Source organism: Brienomyrus brachyistius, unplaced genomic scaffold, assembly GCF_023856365.1.
Source record: "Brienomyrus brachyistius isolate T26 unplaced genomic scaffold, BBRACH_0.4 scaffold131, whole genome shotgun sequence".
In the NCBI taxonomy this organism is placed as follows: Eukaryota; Metazoa; Chordata; class Actinopteri; order Osteoglossiformes; family Mormyridae; genus Brienomyrus; species Brienomyrus brachyistius.
The window spans coordinates 400,347-419,005 of record NW_026042406.1 but is presented as its reverse complement, the minus strand read 5'-3'; the positions used below and the strand labels follow the sequence as shown (position 1 = coordinate 419,005).

Below are 18,659 nucleotides of genomic sequence, written 5' to 3'. Positions count from 1 at the left end.
TCTGCAGCTAGGCTGTGTCCTGTATACAGATGAAACACAGCTGTGTTCAATAGTCTTTGCGAGTGCCGACTGTTGCGAAGCTCTATCTACCTTGAACACGTGTGCTTGTTTGCGTTCGCATTCATTTGTGAATGTGTATGACAGAGGTTGCCCAAGTGACGACTGCGTACACGGCCACCGGAGCGGAGCAGCTGAGCCTGGCCCCGGGACAGCTTATCCTCATCCAGGGCAAGAACCCATCTGGGTGGTGGCAAGGGGTTCTGCAGGTCTGTGGACCCGTGTTGTCATGATAGTGACGTTAATCAAATGTGGAGGCCGCCCATAATGAGGTCTAATCCTGGGCTGTTTTTGGGAGGAGGCATTGAAGTTGAGTTGCGGGTCTCTCTCAGGTCAGATGCATTTGTCCTAAATTAGGTTGGCATGTATGTCCTGATGAGGAACCTCTTGTCTTGTATCTGTCCAGGCTAGGGGTAAAAAACGCCAGAACGGATGGTTCCCCGCCTCCCACGTCAAGCTCTTGGGCCCCACCAGTGGGAAGTCCACACCAGCTCCAGTTCCAAGTAAGATCAACAGCATCACATGCCAAGATCTGCGATGATCTCCGTCTGCATCTTCCGTAACAGCCTTTCCTACATGTTGGCTGTTCCTTCAGTTTGCCAGGTCATCACCATGTACGACTACAAGGCGGGCAACGAGGATGAGATGAGCTTCTCCAAAAGTCAACTGATCAATGTGCTGAACAAGGACGATGCTGATTGGTGGAAAGGGGAGCTGAATGGCGTCGTCGGCTTGTTCCCCACCAATTACGTCAAGATGACCACGGAGTCCGATCCCAGTCAACAATGTAAGTTTAATTTTTTTCCCCCCCCAAGTAATATTTGTTTGTCTTGTTGATAGTTGCAAATGTCTTAAGATACAAAGTTTGCAGCCTAGTGTTTCATGCTGTTGGCAATAAATGAGAGAGCGGTAGTTCCAAAATCTAAGGTGGAAAGTGACCTTCGGGTAAAAGTTGACCCACGTTACAGTGCCCACCTGCATTGTATGGGTCTCTCAAAGGGCTGTTCTCCTGCTGACTGCAGCTCTACCAAGGCTACGGTTTGGCTTCCTGCTTGGGTCTGACTTTCTGAACAGAAATGGTTTGTGTCCAAAGATGAATCGAGAGAGTTTGCAGTAGCTGTGTGCTGCAGGGGAAACCTAAACACAGATAAGAAATGATTCATTGGTGACCTCATGGGAGGCCTGGTGATGTGAAGTAGGGCAGTTTGAAAGATACTACCTGGTATTGGCAAATGTCTTCATAAAAAACCATGATGAGAGGGTCGATGAGTTTCCACATCATGGCGTGCATACTCTCTCTTCTGCCATCCGCCTATTAGGACTGGGTTTCTTCTCAGAGTTGTGCTTCAGAGAAGCACTCCTCTCCTTCCATCCATCCGTCCACCCTCCTTACACTCTTCTCCTGCCATCTTTCCCTTCTTTCCCCCCCACCTTTCCCTCCATCTTTCCCTCTATCTGTGTTGTTCTTGTAGGACGGCATCGTTGCCTCTTCCTCCACAGCTTCTCAGAGCTGTTCAGATACCCTTTAGGTGCTCCATATCAGTCAATGCTTCCTCGCTGGATAGGGCCTGCCTTCTCATCAAATTCACTTTCTTTTACTTCTGCTTTAATATTATTATTATTATTATTATTATTATTTAAATTTTTTTCCTCATGTGTTGAAGCAGGTCCCACACACCTACCAGTCCAACAGCAAGTGCCCCCCTCTGTAATTTTTATATTCATGTTTTTAGTCTTTAAAATTGTTCTTGCTTATGATGCAAAGCAATTACAATGCCAGTGATAGATGCTGATGCCATATTTAAAGTATAAAGCATATCATTTAAACAGCTTTTTGGGAGAGCGTGAAGGTATGTAGAGTCATAGTCATTAACTATTTAAAACATATTTTTCTTTCAAAAATGGCTTTTTACCCTAAGTGCAATTGAGTATCCTAACTTTTTTTTGTTTGTTTGTTAAAACGTCTCTCACTGACAGTTATATCTGAATGTTACTGCGCAGATGGAAAATCTGGGATAATCTGTGCAGGCAACGGTGCGTTTACGCTTAGCTTGTAGTTCAGTTATGGGCTACGTACCGTTGGGTAATTGCATAAGTGTGTGTGCGTGTGTTCACAGTATGAATTCACATGTACACAGACACATGCTTTCCATTGGTAGGTTTTTTTTGCCAACCCCATGAGTGCAAACCTAACCCTAACCCTAACCCTAACCCTAACCCTGCTAACCCTAACCCTAACCCTAATCCTCTCCCTCTACGAAATCCCATGGCTTTAGCTATAGTACTGTGCTCAGTGCTGGTCAACCCATTAGGTGACATAGGCAGCCACCTGGGGTGCCATCTTTTGGTGAGGCGCTGCCTTAGCCAGCCAATATCACTTTGTCGCAGACAGGGGGCCCTGGTGGTGTAGCTTGCCTACGGCGACACATGAGCTTCAACGATTACTGGCTGTTTACGTACTTCTTTAAGTACTGTGTTTTGCCTATGGGTATAGTGTGTAGAATATTCGTCATACATACCTAGACTAAGGGGAAACCTTTGTTGCCTTACATGTAGTTGTGTATTTTGAGGGTGTTATTTGTTATAATGTATGGAGTGGAAGGGTATTCAAGCAGGCAGTCATACACTGGTTGCAGCCTTCATCTTTTCCCTATGTGGGGGTCGGTGAGCCATTCGAGGGTCAAAGTTCTGGGTCCTTGCTTCACTGTTTGCTGTTTTTTCCGAACACTCGCGGCGGGCTTTGGTGGACTTTGGTTTGCCCTGTTAGTGCCCCGGTGCAGTGTCTGCCGCTTTCCCGCCTGAGGGGGTTTGGACCAGGATGCTGTGAGTTTTCAGCTGATCTGCCATAATACTGGAAATGTTTTAGAATATATTTTTTTTTGCTTTAAGTGACCTTAGGGAGGTAACGTCAATGTAAATGCCCCCCCCCCCCACCAAGATGGAGTGGTTAATTCAGGTAATTATATGCATAACCTTTAACGAAACAAGGCCTGCTGGTGTTTAACAGTACATGTTTTGCGGTTTCTGGGTTCTAACAAGTTTAAAAACTAGTTATAACTAAGATACATGTCTTTATTTAATAATAATTGATACTTTATTGAGCCCTATGGGGAAATTCTCTTTACGCCACCCCCAGTTTGCTTTCTGTAAGTGACAGCAAGCTGGCCGCAAAGGGTAGCCACCCATAGCAGCATCCAGGGAGCTGGGGGTTAAGGGCCTTGCTGAAGGACCCGCAGATGTACTGAGGCTGGGCGAAAAACGAGGCTTTAGCCCACTGAGCCTCACACTTTGCTTTTTCATGCAACTTAAAATGAAAATCTGCCTTGCAGTTAGATACCATTGATTATTTGGTTATTGATAAAATTCAGATGTTAGATGGGCTAATTCTTTTTTTGGTCACTAAGGTTTAGACTCTGAAGATTATCCTTCTGCATGGTGCCTGCTGACTATTTGGTCCATGCCAGTGTAACTATTAGCCAGAGGTAAATTCATGTGTTGACAATGTCCTTGGAACAAATGCTAAAGAATCGTATTACTCGGTTAAGGATAAAAATGGCAGATTTGGTGGTTTATAAAGTGTGGTCTTTTGCTCTCACATCAGGGTGAAACTCTCTGTGCCTCAGTGTTCAAGAAATCATCACTGCTGCGGCACTTTGTAGTAAAACTACAAGCATTTTGAATGTAACCTGGTTTGCCCAGATTTTACTCTTAGTTGTATTGACTTATTTTATTTTATATGAAAGTGCAGTTTAATGAAAAAAAAATGGATGACTGTGATATTGTGTGCTCAGTCTACAATATGTGTGATTACTTGCAGTAAGGCATAGAAATGTCTGAATAAGGTATTTAACAGCTGAAAAATATCCTCTACTTGGAAAACATTTTGCAAGCAATTAAAGGTTTGCTCTGTTTATGCAAATTTGCAATCTGTTTATGCTGCTGGCAAGAGAGATGCATTTTGAATGAATCCCTTGCATTAATTGTTAAACAGTCTATGCAGTTTGAGGTTTCATTTGGCCCCACTGGGAATTTACCCACAGTGCATTGGCAGTAGTCAAGTCAGTTTGTCTGTGTTAAAGTTCCCAAGCTGTGTTACTTTGAAAATGTGCCTCAAATTATACATATGTACATTTATCGTGAAAATAAAGGATTTGCTTAAAAAGCACCTGCTTTTTTTTGGCAAGTCATTGTCTTACACAAGGATGGTGTGAGGTTTGGTTATTAGCGTCTAATATATATATATATCCAGGACCAGGTTATTCAAGAAGCTAAGCACTAGGATGGTTACAGTCCCAGGCAAAATGGGTTCGAGAGAGGAAACCTGGCTGCGGTTTTTAAGGCTTGGGGATGAGGCTCATGCAAAAAGGCGTATTGAAAGTTACCCAATGGAGTTTCAGCGTCTGCGCGCATCTGAATTTTCAGCAAAAGGTAAGACGGACGGGAGGGTTGTTCTCGCGCAGTGACTTAGCGACAGCTCCGGGTAGCGGCTTCTCAAGCCAGTGGTTTAGCCACATGTTTGGGGCCACGCAAGACAGCTGCTGACCGCGGCTGCCCCCCCCCCCACTCCCACCCCCACCCCCGTCATCCCCGACCCTGCAGGGTGTGCTGACCTGACCAGCCTGGACACCATGAGTCCGCAGGAGAGGAAGCGACAGGGTTACATCCACGAGCTCATTGAGACGGAGGAGCGATACATGGCTGACCTTCAGCTGGTCCTGGAGGTATGATCTGCAGTGGGGCCCCCGTGAGGTCTTTGCACTTCAGTCTGCTTTAAGCATTTGCAGTTTTGAGTTTTTATATTCTTGTCATGGATCTCATGTATAGGGCTTTGAGTGTAGGTTTTTGTGCCAGAACATGTTTAACTTATTTTCCCTAACATTTTGTTATCCCTCTTAACCTTTACTAACCCTTTCCAACTTTGCCCGTCTCTCATTTTTTTTTCTCCAGGTGTTTTACAAGCCCATGTCTGAGTCGGGACGCCTGACAGATGTTGAAATGGCCATGATCTTCGTCAACTGGAAGGACCTGATTATGTCCAACACCAAACTTCACAAGTGTGTCTTTCCACAAGCTTGTTTCTTCTTGGTAGCTGAAATTCTTGGGAATGAAACGTGATCCGATGCTGCCACCTTGCTCTAGGAATACGAACTGCGAGTATCGTGTCCCACAACAGCAAATGTCATAGGCAGAGTGAAGTCCCAGAAATAGAGAAGTGCCAGGAAAAGGAATTATCTATGCAGTCGATGGATAATAACAAAACAGGCTGCACAGTTTTTGCACTTAAAGATCATGGAAACTGGAATGTTTGTTGAGAATGGCACTGGCCAGCATTCTGTTTTTGAAACTCACCTGAACTTTTACGAAGAAATTGCTTGGTACTGGACTTGGCGGCCTTTGCGGTTTTGGTGATTGTGTTTGTGAATGGCAGGGCACTGAGGGTGAGGAAGAAAACGGGTGGCGAGAAGATGCCGGTGCAGATGATTGGGGACATCCTGGCCTCGGAGCTCTCGCACATGCAGGCCTACATCCGCTTCTGCAGCTGCCAGCTTAACGGTGCAGCCCTGCTGCAACAAAAGACTGACAAGGAACCCGAGTTCAAGGACTTCCTCAAGGTGAGGAATGGTGGGCAGCAGCCCTGGAACAAATGGGAGGGGTAGATAGTTCATTGTTAAAGGCTGTTCCAGAGCGATCGGTAAGCGGGAGAATTGCAGCCGTCCAAATGTCCTCAGTGAAAAAGCGGTAGCGGGTTAAATGGATGTTGAACTGTTCTTTATTTTCTTCTGAAATGAATTACAAAGATATCTTGCGGGCCAATACTATGTTCTATGAGACCTCTGGACTCAACTCTTCTAAAGCACCTAGACTGAAATTTAGAGTGGTGCTTTAGATAAGGACGTAGGCTAGGGTTTCTGACTCCTAAGTGTGTGTGTGTCTCTCTCTCAGAAAATCGCTACAGATCACCGGTGTAAAGGTATGCCACTGTCCAGCTTCCTGCTGAAGCCTATGCAGAGAATCACCCGCTATCCACTCATCATAAAGAACGTAAGTCCTGCACATTGTCACCCGTGGTCCCTCCTTCAGTGTGCGATGTGGGAGGCATGACGAATTAGCCTCATCCAATTTGCCTTGGATTTAGCTCAATTTGGGTTGCTGCTACGTATGACTTTGCCCTGCCAAAGATGCAGTTCGTGTCAATTCCTTTGGGGACCAAATGATAATGGTTGTGACCATCATCATGGTCAGCAAATACAAGAAAGAATGTGCTGTTTTGCTGGAGTTAAATACCAATGAAATGCAAAAACTTCAGGCAGAAGAGTGAGTGTTGGGGAAAGCGCCCGGCGTTTCCACCCCAACTCCACATTTACGAGACACACACAGGTTACAGTTTTACTTGCAAGGGTACCCACACTCTCTGCAATGCAAACTACAGCAGAATGTGTTACAAAGGGTGGTTCCCCTTGGCTTCTTTATTTATAGTCAATGGGGGGCGCAAGAGAGGGAAGTGAGATTCTTATCTAAGTAGGCAGCTGTTAACCACCTACTTAGAGTACAATAGCTAAGAGTATGTGGCTAGAAGATAAGAAATAACGTATACATATATATTTACACTCATTGCTGATCATACAGAATTGATTAACAACTGTTTCTTCAACCTAACAGTCCCTCCTGTTTATCATGACAGTATGATCAGAAGCATCAACATTGTAGAAGTTGCAAAAGCACTTTAGGTACAACCTTCATTTAGACCACATTGTCATTATCCTGGAAAACATTTAATTCCGTTTCTTCAGGTCCGAGCCCTGCACGGGTGCTTTCGGCTCGGCCGTCATTATGAATTATATGTCTTCTTCATCGCCATCGCTGGAAACAGGCTCTGTCTCTATAGTTTGGGTAAGGGAGAGAAACATTGTACTGCGTGTCCGAAAAGCAGCATTAAGAGCTTGATTAATAAACATTTTCAAACATGGTATAACAGTAATAAAACAACAGAAAAATAAAATGAAAAACAAAAGAAGAGGTAGGCATGTTTTCATCAGTATTGACCACCATGTTCCTGTAATAAACCAGTCTAACCAGGATGAGGAGGACTGCGGTCGACTGTCCATGGTCATCACTTTTTGTAAGTTTCGGAGGCGGTCTAAGGCAGATGTCATATTGGGTGAGTGCACATTGTCAGGAATGTAAGTGCAGCACGTTTGGTTCAGGAGGACACATACTCCTCCTTGTGCGGCTGTCAGTAGGTCTAATGCCATACGATTCTGGATTACCATCTGTCTGGTTATGTCTAATTGTTCATTTTGTTTTTGGTTAATCAGTATCGAATCATTCATAAATAGACCTAGTCTATAATTTAGAGTTTCTACGCGTAGCATGAGTTTTCCAATTCCTAGCCCAGGGAACAGGGCCAGCATAACTTTACTGCCTGTTCCCCACAATTTATGTTCAGCGGGCACGTCGGTTCCCCACACACTATCATGGGGTTGTATTGATATCGAACGCCTTCTCCTGCTTCTGAAGAAAGTTTTACTTTCCTGTGCTATCAGGAAGGTGTGATCTGAAACAAAAATAAGAGCGCACACTCCAAACCAGTTCGGTGGTAAGACAAAGTATGCACGAGGTCCACACAACCATGCTACTCCGTCCACCCAATATGTTCCATTACTGGGGCGAAGCATCGAAATTGGAGATCCATACATGCTGTCTACATATGTTAGGTTACAGTTCGTGGTGTTTCCTCCTATCCATCGCGTACCATTATCTTGCTTAAAACAAATGGCATGCTGATATGTCAGTGGGTCTCGGTCCATCAAGACAGAAAAAGGAAGTGAGACATTAGTTTTAGCAACAGCGAAGTCTACCCAGAAATCCTGTATACAGGTACCATTTTGAAACCCAACGTCATCTGGGTAGTTTCCTGTAGCCTCCTGATACTTAATTCGGACCACTGTCATTCTATTAGTCCCAGGTATAGTTATGTTCACATCTTCCCCTGCTAGCGAAAATATAAGGGAAAGACGGCTCTGGTATCCTATTCCTGCGAAAGAAGCAGCGCACTTGGCTTGGGATATGTTCATAGCTTTACCATACACCGTAGGTCCTTCACTATGAGTGGGCATTACTGAACAAACATAGCAATTTGTCACATTTTTCGCTGTTACAGTATCATGTACATATCGGTACCAGTAGTTTTGCATAAATGGATGTGAGTGGTCAGCGGGCAACGGGCGTAGATGGAAGTCATCATGGGTCCATCGCCGTAGGTGCTGTAATGGAGCTGGTGAGAGCCAGGACAACCATACAAGTCCTACAACAAGAATGACCCCTAGAGTCACTTTACCACATCCCCACCCTATCAGGGCCATCCTAAATAGAGTGCAGCTCAGTTGTTTTCTTCACCGGGTTGAGACAACAGCACCCTATTGGTTACTGTGCCTTTGTAGCGGACTTCCACTGCTACTCTGTTGCTGAGGCCTCTGATAAGGGCTTGATGGGTTTACAGTGACTTTTGTGTATCCAGGAAGGTCGTTCTGCGATCTTTACTGCTGTTGGTGTTGTGAGGAGGACTTGATAAGGACCGTCCCACCGAGGTGTGCTCCAATCTTTCCGCAACAGGACCTTGACCAGGACCCAATCTCCCGGCTGCAAGTTATCCTGTTGAGTAGAAACAGAATTTACCGGCAGACTACTGGGGCTATGTTTTTGTTGTGATGTTAGTAGTTTACGCATCCAATCAGCCAGCGTATTTTCTCGGTCTGCTTTTTCTATGTCATTCATTTCAGTTGCTAGGGGAAATGGTCTACCATACACTATTTCAAAAGGTGTTAATCCTGCAGGAGTGGGAGTTATTCTCATCCATAATTTTACTAGAGACAAACATTCTGGCCACGGCCTTTTTGTCTCTTCCATTGTCTTTTTTAGCCTTGTTTTAATAGTGCCGTTGGTCCTTTCCACTAAGCCTGCGCTCTGGGGGTGATACGCACAATGATTCTTAAGCGTAAAACCTAATGCTTGTGAGCAAAGGGACATAGTCTGATTTACAAAATGAGTCCCATTGTCTGATCTTATAATATGAGGTATGCCATAGGTAGGGAAATAATGGCTTACCAAACATTTTGCAACGGTCATTGCATCACAATGCTTTACAGGGTATATTTCTACCCACTTAGAAAAGGTGTCTATAATAACTAGACAGTATTTCTTTCCTTGTGACCAAGATAATTCAATAAAATCCATATGTACAACTTGAAACGGATACTCAGCTGTGGGGAACTGGCCACGTTTTGGTCTGATGTTTCCTTGTGCATTGTGTTTACAACAAATTAAGCATGTCCTACAAAATTGTTTTGCATAATCAGAAAAATTTATAGCATAGAAATATTGTTGTATGATATGTACCATCCCTCCTGTTGAGACATGAGTATTTCCATGGCTCACCAAAGCAGCTGTTTTGTATAAATTTTTTGGTAGGATGGGCTTGTCATTCATATAGTAAACTTTCTCTCGTTGTATTGCTCCTCTTTTGATCCAACTTTGTACTTCTATTTTAGGAGCATGAATCTGTGCATCACATAGCACATCGCTATCTATAAAAAGAATGTCTGCCACTGATAAGGTAGGTTGTTTCAGTGCCGCTTCTTTGGCGGTTTTATCTGCAAAACTATTTCCTGCGGTTTCTGCAGAGTCATCAGTCTGGTGTGCTTTGCATTTGCACAGTGCAAAGTGAGTCGGTAAATGCACAACGTCTAATAATCTAAGTAGCAAATTCGTATGAGTAAGAGATGTGCCCTGTGATGTTCTAAAACCTCTATTTTTCCAGACTCTTGCATGGTGATGGACAGCTGCAAACACATATTGACTATCAGTGTAGATAGTAAGTGACTTGTTCTTGAACAGTTCACATGCCCTGATCACAGCATAAAGTTCAGCCGCTTGTGCTGAACAAGTAGAAGGGAGTGCATTGGCTTCTAACACTTCAGTAGATGTAACTACAGCATACCCAACTTTATTTTTTTCCATATCATTTTTTGATGCTGAGCCATCTACATAAACAACTTCTGATCCTGGTATAAAAGTTTGCAGAATATCTGCTCTTGGTTTTGTTTGTTCTTCTATTGTTGCTTTGCAAGAATGTGGCTCCCCATCCTCTGCGGTAGGGAGAAGCGTACTAGGGTTCAATAGGCCACACCGCTGAAGTTCAATGTTACGTTGTGAGAGCAAAAGTGACACTAAGGTAAGATGTCTTGTATGTGTTAAGAATGGAAGCGGTGTCTGCAACAAGATTAGAGACACAGAATGAGGAACTTTAAGTATGAGGGGGTGACAAAGTACCAATTCTGCTGATACCTTTACTGCTTCTGCAGCAGCTGCACAGGCCTGTAAACACTGTGGAAAGCCAGCTGCTACTGCATCTAATCGTTTTGAATAGAATGCTAACGGTCTCTCTTTTGCTCCGAATGGCTGTGTTAATACTGCTTTCATATAACCTTGATTAGCATCTACACATAGGGTGAATGGTTGTTGATAATCTGGTAGAGCAAGGGTCACATTGGTTTGCAACATTCTTTTTAAATTTGTAAAAGCATTTTCTCCGTCCTCAGTCCATTGTATTTTGTCCTTTAGAGTCATCTCCTTCCCGTATATTAAATTTTGCAAAGGTTGAACTAGAAAAGCATAATCTGGTAACCATTCTCTACAATAATTGCATCTGTTGTTTAGTCTGTGGTTTAGGTGCTTCCTGTATAGCTTGTTTCCTTATCTCTAGCAGCGAGCGACCTTTTTGTGAAAGGTTATGCCCTAAATAGACAACTGTCTTTTTGCAGTACTGCAACTTCTGTTTAGTATTGTCCAGTATTGTATAAATGCTGAAGCACAGTTAGGGTAGTTTCTTTGCAATGTTGTTCTGAATCTGCTGCTATTAAGATATCATCCACGTATAGTAATACCTGACTATGTGATGGTATTTCACAGGTACTCATAGAGTATCTAAGGGCCATGGTATATACATGTGGGCTTTCAGAAAATCCCTGAGGGAGTCTAGTATATGTATATTTTTTCCCTTTATAGGTAAATCCAAATAAATGTTGAGAATCAGGGTGCAATGGTACTGAGAAAAATGCATTACTAAGATCCACTACTGAGAAGTAGCTTTTATCAGGAGTCAATGAGTTGAGCAATAAGTGTGGGTTAGGCACGTCTGGTGCTGCATGTTGCACTATGTTATTAACAGGTCTTAAATCCTGCACCATGCGCCATTTCCCTGTATGTCCCTTCTGGACTGGAAAGATAGGAGTGTTGCAAGTGGCTTCAGGAGCCTCTCGCAATATTCCTGATGCTAACATGTCTTGCACTACAGGGGCTATACCTTTCTCTGCTTCAGGTTTTAATGGGTATTGCCGGACGGTGTTCTGATTTCACAGTTACTTTGTAAGGTGGGAATCCCTTTACCAGCCCTACATCAGTGGGGGAGGACGACCACAACCCTTCTGGAAGGCGATCTAGATCTGGACATGATCCCTCCTCCAGGGTTGAAAAAATTTGTCAGGTTGGGTCCTTTAAGTGTGTGGTGGGAGTGGTTTGAACTCTCCATCCCAAAGGAAACCGCCACACATTGTGTTTCTCATCATAGCTCCAACAGGAGCCAGATACGGGTTGGTAGTCATTGTAACTGTGCATAGAATCTCGTAAGAACATCTCTACATCTCTCCACTGCATCTGGGGTGGTTTTGAAAGAGATACGTGTGGTGTTCTCTCTCTAAATACAGCTTGTTGCTTGTTAGATAAAATGACTGAGGCTGCTGAAAACCCAGTGGTGGGGTTAACATACATATATTATACAAGTGTCTTGGAGGGCATGAAACGTTTTGTCATAGACATAATCTGGTCCAAGGGTGTCTTTGTACCACATAGTGACGTGTAAGGCATCGTCAGGCATGAACTGGGCCTGTCTAGGGGACTGCTTTTCTCTAGTTTTCCGCAATAATTCTCGTGTCTGTGCAGTTCCCCCTAGGTCCAGAGACCAGTAATATTGTGGTGTTGTGGTTCCTTGCACAACATAAGCTTCCTCATTTACGATTGCTTTCATGCCAGTGGCTGTGGCAACCACGCTAATGCCCATTTGTACCATAAGGTCTCGACCTAACAAGTTAACAGGACAAGAAGGGCTTATTAACACCTGTGCTTGACATTCAAGTCCAGTTTCCTTATCTTTTACTGCAACTGGGTTTGTTAACTGATGTCTGTCTGTCTGACCTCCTGCCGTTTTTATATTTATGACTGATGAAGAATATGTGACTCCGGGAGGACTGGAGGTTAGGACAGTCCTACATGCTCCAGTGTCACACAGACATTCATATACTTTGCCGTTTATGACTAACTTCCGACTTGGCAAGGTTTCCCACTGCCTTTCTGCTAATAACTGACACACTTGTCATCTATTTCTTTATCTAAAAGGTCTTGTAAAGTGACCTCCGTTTCCTTTCTTAAAATCACCTCTGTTTTGCCTCGGATGGTGTCGGTAACAGGGGCCTCCGAGGGGGGTCATTGATCATTGTTTTCAATGGAGTTTGGGTTATATGGTTGTTTCCCTACTCTACAATTCCTAGCTAAGTGTCCAGGTTTCCTGCATGTCCAGCAAATGTTATCTTGCTGAGACGAATTCCTGTAATTGTTTCTGAAAACACCTCTCCCCCTTCCTCGGCCTCTTGACCTTCCTCTGAATCCTCCCCTCCCCGGAGGATTCATTTGCACTAACGCTACTACATCTGAGGCGCTGAATATTGTGTCTGTCTTTTCCTGTTTCTGCGCTCTCTGCGCGTGTTGGGCATATTCTAGTGCTTGTTGGACTGAACCAGTATTCTGATGTACCCAATGTTTGTCAAGATATTTTCGCAATTCGGGCTTTAGGCCTGCGACAAAAGCTCGTTTTAGCTGTTGTTGGTACACTCCTACTGCCTCTTCATCAAATGGGATCCCTGAGTTTCCTCTAAATACAACTCTCATTCTATCCATAAAATCCTCAGGTTCCTCTCCATCTTTTTGTTTACATTGCGCTATTCTGCCATAATCTGCTCGTCTCATAAACACTATCTCTATCCTTCCATGTAATTGTTGCATACTCTGTTTTCTACGTACATCTCTTAACTTACTTTGTTCCAACCATGCATCAGAAAAAACATATTCTTTTTTTCTGTCTTTACCTTCTTTCTTATTGGTAGTCTGTAACATCTCCAGTTTTAAGTTTAGCTTTTATACAAAAGTCTGTGAGCTTTTATATATATCTGGAGTGTGGAGTTTTCCTTCAAACCCATGTTTTTTCCTCCATCTACTTATTTGTCCTGATCCTGGCTTATATCCTTCCATAAACTTCTCATCTCCCTCTAGTTCCATTTGTTTACTTTGATTCTTCCCCATTGTTACCTTTTAATGGATACACTACAAAAAATAAAAAATCCTAAAAGCAAGTATCTGGCATGAGACCTCAGGAGGACACTAACACGGCCTTCTACTGCTCCCTATTAGAGCAGCGGTGTTAGTTTTCAGGGATGAAACCCGTCCTTGATCCTTCAGTCACCAGTATGTTGTTGCTTTTAGGGTGGATCGTGTAGGTTAATCTAAAACCTATAAAAACACATCCACATACATCAATATATATATTTCCAACAACGCCTACTTTCTCTCCCGGTTAATTTCGGCTAACCTCAACCACATGCATGTCTTGGCCACCTACTTATTTAGGTGCCGTATCTCTCACTTGGCCACCTACTCACTTAGGTGCCGTATCTCTCACCTGTATAGTGTGCTCTCTGATCCGTCACCGAGGTCCTTCAGACATCACCAGACGTCGAGCGCAGTTCTAACCACCGGCCTGATGACGAATTCACATCACAGGTCTTTCTTGCACCCGACTTCGAGTGGCTGTCGACAGACTTCGGTGTCGCTTCTCTCGGCGTACTGGAGACGTCTTCGGGGTTCCTCGGATCCGGCTCGAAGGACCAAATTCTATGTTGGGGAAAGCGCCCGGCGTTTCCACCCCAACTCCACATTTACGAGACACACACAGGTTACAGTTTTACTTGCAAGGGTACCCACACTCTCTGCAATGCAAACTACAGCAGAATGTGTTACAAAGGGTGGTTCCCCTTGGCTTCTTTATTTATAGTCAATGGGGGGCGCAAGAGAGGGAAGTGAGATTCTTATCTAAGTAGGCAGCTGTTAACCACCTACTTAGAGTACAATAGCTAAGAGTATGTGGCTAGAAGATAAGAAATAACGTATACATATATATTTACACTCATTGCTGATCATACAGAAATGATTAACAACTGTTTCTTCAACCTAACAGTGAGTATGGGTATTGTGAAATGTTGGATGTCAACTGTTACAAAACGTGCTGCACCAGTTTATTTATGGATGGATGGATGGATGGATGGATCTGATTAACATCAAACCGCCAGTAACTTCACTCTACCCTGAACTCCACAGTCCTTGTCCAAAGACAGAGTTCATTCTTAGGCAGGTCCCAGACCTATTTCCAAATCTCCTGCTCCCCAGATTCTCGAGAACACTCCAGAGAATCACTTGGACCATGGACACTTGCGGGAGGCTCTGGACAGGGCCGAGGAGCTCTGTCTGCAGGTCAACGAGGGGGTCCGGGAGAAGGAGAACTCCGACAGGTTAGAGTGGATTCAGAGCCATGTCCAGTGTGAAGGCATCACTGAGGTGAGCACATCTAATGCAACTATATCACGAAGCTCTTGTCTATAGCCTGGGTTTTATATAATCTACAATATTCCCTCCTGAAGTTCTTAACAAATGTTTGTTTACATGCACAGCCTCTAACAAAGTCGTCTACAGAGTTAATCCTACTACAAGTTAGGGTCTGGATTTTTGCAGCTTTCCTACAGTTTACTGGACACTTCCAATTGTTCCATTTCCCTACAGAACTTGATATTCAACTCCTTGACCAACTGCCTGGGTCCCCGAAAGCTGCTACACAGCGGCAAGGTCTATAAAACTAAGAGCAACAAGGAGTTATACACCTTCCTCTTCAATGACTTCCTGCTGCTCACCCAAGCAGTGAAGCAGTTCACCTCATCAGGGACGGATAAGCTCTTCAGTCCCAAGTGCAACATGCAGTTCAAGATGTACAAGAACGTGAGACTCTTTTTCATGCTGGGGAGTAATGGAGGGGGCTAGCAATACCAGACAGTTACATTTACGGCACAAAATCATACATTGCGTTTTAAATGAACTTTTCATATCCATACAATTCGGAGTAGAACTTTCTAGAAAGAGGTGCCATTTCCTTAGTTGTATGTTTAGCCCATTTTTACGGGCTTTCTCTACTGTGTGTACTTCCAATTTAATGCGAGTCTATGACCCGATTTTGGTCTTCTATCCAACCAGCCCGTGTTTCTAAATGAAGTTCTGGTGAAGATGCCCTCCGATCCGTCTAGCGATGAGCCAATCTTCCACATCTCCCACATCGACCGTGTTTATACTCTCAGGACAGAGAACATCAATGAGAGGTTAGTGGGGAAGGAAGGGAGTTAGAGAAGAGACTAAGGAGAATTGAACAAGGAAGCTGTGGCTTCAGTCCACAAGGAGGCTCCCTCGGTGTCCTGTTCTGGTAACAAATCAGGTGTTTCTTCTTATTTAATCAATCAGGACTGCCTGGGCGCAGAAAATCAAAGCTGCTTCAGAACATTTCATAGAGACTGAGAAGAAGAAGCGAGAGAAAGCTTACCAAGGTGAACTATTTTATTTGCATTTAATCCTTTTCAGTGTCTTAGCATAACCCTTCAGTCCAGTTTGATTATGTAATGGTTTTATTCATCTGTCTACAAAATTGCTTGTCCTTTTCCTATTTAATTTAGTTATATGTATGTGTGTGTGTGTATATTTATGTATCTGTAATATAAAATCCTCTAAGTCACCAGTATATATTCATTACCCTATTCAGTGTTTCAGAACCCTGACCCCATGTTTTAGTCCATGTTGGACGTTTCACAGCCAGAACCTACAAACCCCATGAGCAAGAATTTGTTTCTTCCAACCAGTTGAGCATAGAGAGTCAGTCAAAGGCTACTCAACTGGTTTGTAAAAACAAAATCTTGGTCTGAGTTTGTAGCTGAGCACTGGTTTTTCCTGAATTTGAGTTTCCCTCTTTTACACAGCCTGTTTTTCCAGTGAACACATCCGTTGCAGTTTAAGAACCTACTACTTTCCCTTTTGGTTGCTGTACAGTCTATTTATGCAGACCTTCATTACTGAACCCTTGATAACCCTATCATAGACTGCAGTGCCCCATTAACTACAGTTTTTTTTTCCAGTTGCTGTATCTTATTTCTGCCAATTCCTTGGGAGTTCCTTGCATCTTAACTTCTTTATTATGAATCTTATTTATTGTTCCTTGGTCTTTCGACTCATGCATCACTTGCTGTATGCATTTCCAGCTCGTTCCCTGAAAACCAGTGGCATTGGCCGCCTGCTGGTCACTATTTTGGAGGCCACAGAGCTCAAGCCCTGCAAGCCCAATGGTGAGGGTCAAAGGTCAAGTCCTATCTCCCGAAACTCCAGCCGCTAACCCCCTAATGCCTTGTACCTCATGTATGGCTTGATGGTTGGGTTTAATGGTTTTTTTTGATGGCCTACACCCTCCAGGAAAGAGTAATCCATATTGCGAGGTGACCATGGGGGCACAGTGTTTCACCTCCCGGACAATAAATGACACAATCAACCCCAAGTGGAACTTCAACTGTCAGTTCTTCATTAAGGACCTGTACCAGGATGTTCTATGTGTCACCATCTTCAAGAGGGACCAGTTCTCTCCCGATGGTTAGTCCTTTCTTCAGATGTTTATTTCTCCTCTTTTTACACGTTGACACTTCCTGAAATTCGTCTTGGGAACAGTTCTGATGTTAAATGTGCTGATGTTAAATTTCCCTTAGAAAAATTTGGGTGTCATATTTGAAGTTTCGTCTTGTTTTTTTTTTTTTTAATTTAACTTTTAATTTATTTTTAATTTATTTATTTATTACACGTCATTTTAAGTTTCTCCATGGGGTATCACTGTGGTTTCATGCTTCAGGGTTCTGGTTCCATATCCTCCCCCTGGTTCTGTGTGTGTGAGTTTGAACATTCTCTTTGTATTTGTACGGGTTACTCCTACAGCCCAAGAACACATACAGATGAACTACGTTCTCTACTTTATGCCCTGGTATATTCTGCAGTCTCACTGCAACCCTTCTACTAGATAATTTCTTTTGTGTTTGACCGTTTATTTCTTTCCCCCCCCTATTGCTTAATTTCTTTCATTGTGCCACAATGGCCTGTGTTCTATTACTAGCGTTTGATGGTGGCCGCTTTCATCATGGCTGCTTGTATCATTGTTAGACTTCCTGGGCCGCACTGAAGTTCCTGTGGCCACCATCAAGAAGGAGCTGGAAAACAAGGGAGCAGCGACAAGGCGCCTGCTGCTGCACGAGGTGCCGACAGGCGAGGTGTGGGTGCGCCTGGACCTGCAGCTGTTCGACCAAAAATCTCTCAAATGAGGCGACGCGGATTGGTGCCATGCCATACGCCCCCCGCCCCGCCCCCGCCTCCACCCCGCTTCCCAAGACAAACGGACAGAGCTGAGGCTTCCTGACGAGATGCTCATTCCGATCCCCGGAACCAGCGGCAAGCATCAGCAGAGCAGGTTCTAGGCTGATGCCACGGGCAGTCCGGCTCCAGCACAGACAGGGTTCTGCCACGTTCACTCGCCAGGTGGCGTCTGTGAGCTGAGAGCTGTATGCCAGTGCTGCTGGAGACCGTCTGGACTCCTGAGTACTTCTGATAATGTGGACGTTTGACACAAATGCAAAATATAGGAAAGCCCTTTTGGGACTGATTATTGTTTACCACTGGATATGGTAATATCTCAGGTTTTTGTTTTTCCTGTCAGTTGTTTATAAAACCAAAAATATATTATGTCAATATCTTATCTTATTTTAATTATACAAATTCGGTACCTGTGAGACAAACCAACTTTACCAAGGAACAAATTTTTTTTTTTTTTTTAAAGAAAAATCTTCCCTCACTGAAAGCAAGATGGATGTATGCAGTGTATGTTGTACTGAATACTAACACAGGACTTTGGTAAAACTAAGTTTATTACAAGAATCACACTACCCTGTAACTGTCAATAGGTCGTTTTTTTGTTTCCCCTAACATTATTTAGTGTCAGCAAACCACAGCACATACAAATGTTTGGAAACATATTGTCACTCCTAGATACATCACATTTTACTACTAAAGACGTTATGTTGCTTCATGTGGATTTAACTAACAGTTCCTTAATTGCTTATGCATTCATTCCACTGTTAAAATATTGTTATATGATTTTAACATTTCCACTCAGAAAATCTTAATTCATAAAGGTATGAATGGAAACTAAAACAGGTAATTCTGAACCTTATATGTAAGACACACATCAGGTCAGGGTCAGGGTGCTGGTTTGTCAGGGTGCTGGTTTGTCAGGCTGGTGGTTTGTCAGGCTGGTGGTTTGTCAGGCTGCTGGTTTGTCAGGCTGCTGGTTTGTCAGGCTGCTGGTTTGTCAGGCT

General features: G+C 43.6%; 1 protein-coding gene across 1 annotated transcript; it reads left to right on the top strand.

Annotated features, from left to right (window-relative positions):
* Positions 1-236: 236 nt before the first annotated feature.
* On the top strand, positions 237-17,922 carry LOC125727905 (intersectin-2-like). Its single transcript, XM_049004888.1, has 14 exons — positions 237-266; positions 464-560; positions 653-844; positions 4,657-4,778; positions 5,005-5,111; positions 5,486-5,669; positions 6,001-6,099; positions 14,608-14,775; positions 14,998-15,210; positions 15,463-15,584; positions 15,724-15,806; positions 16,512-16,595; positions 16,720-16,893; positions 17,452-17,922. The coding sequence occupies exons 3-14, from the start codon at positions 670-672 to the stop codon at positions 17,607-17,609; spliced, it is 1,689 nt and encodes a 562-aa protein (XP_048860845.1). The 5' UTR covers positions 237-266; positions 464-560; positions 653-669; the 3' UTR covers positions 17,610-17,922.
* Positions 17,923-18,659: the final 737 nt, after the last annotated feature.

Coding starts and splice junctions, on each gene's coding strand:
- LOC125727905 (XM_049004888.1), top strand. CDS start 670: ATGTACGACTACAAGGCGGGCAACGAGGATGAGATGAGCTTCTCCAAA. Junction 5,670..6,000: donor AGTTCAAGGACTTCCTCAAG/GTGAGGAATGGT, acceptor TCTCTCTCTCAG/AAAATCGCTACAGATCACCG. Junction 14,776..14,997: donor AGTGTGAAGGCATCACTGAG/GTGAGCACATCT, acceptor ATTTCCCTACAG/AACTTGATATTCAACTCCTT.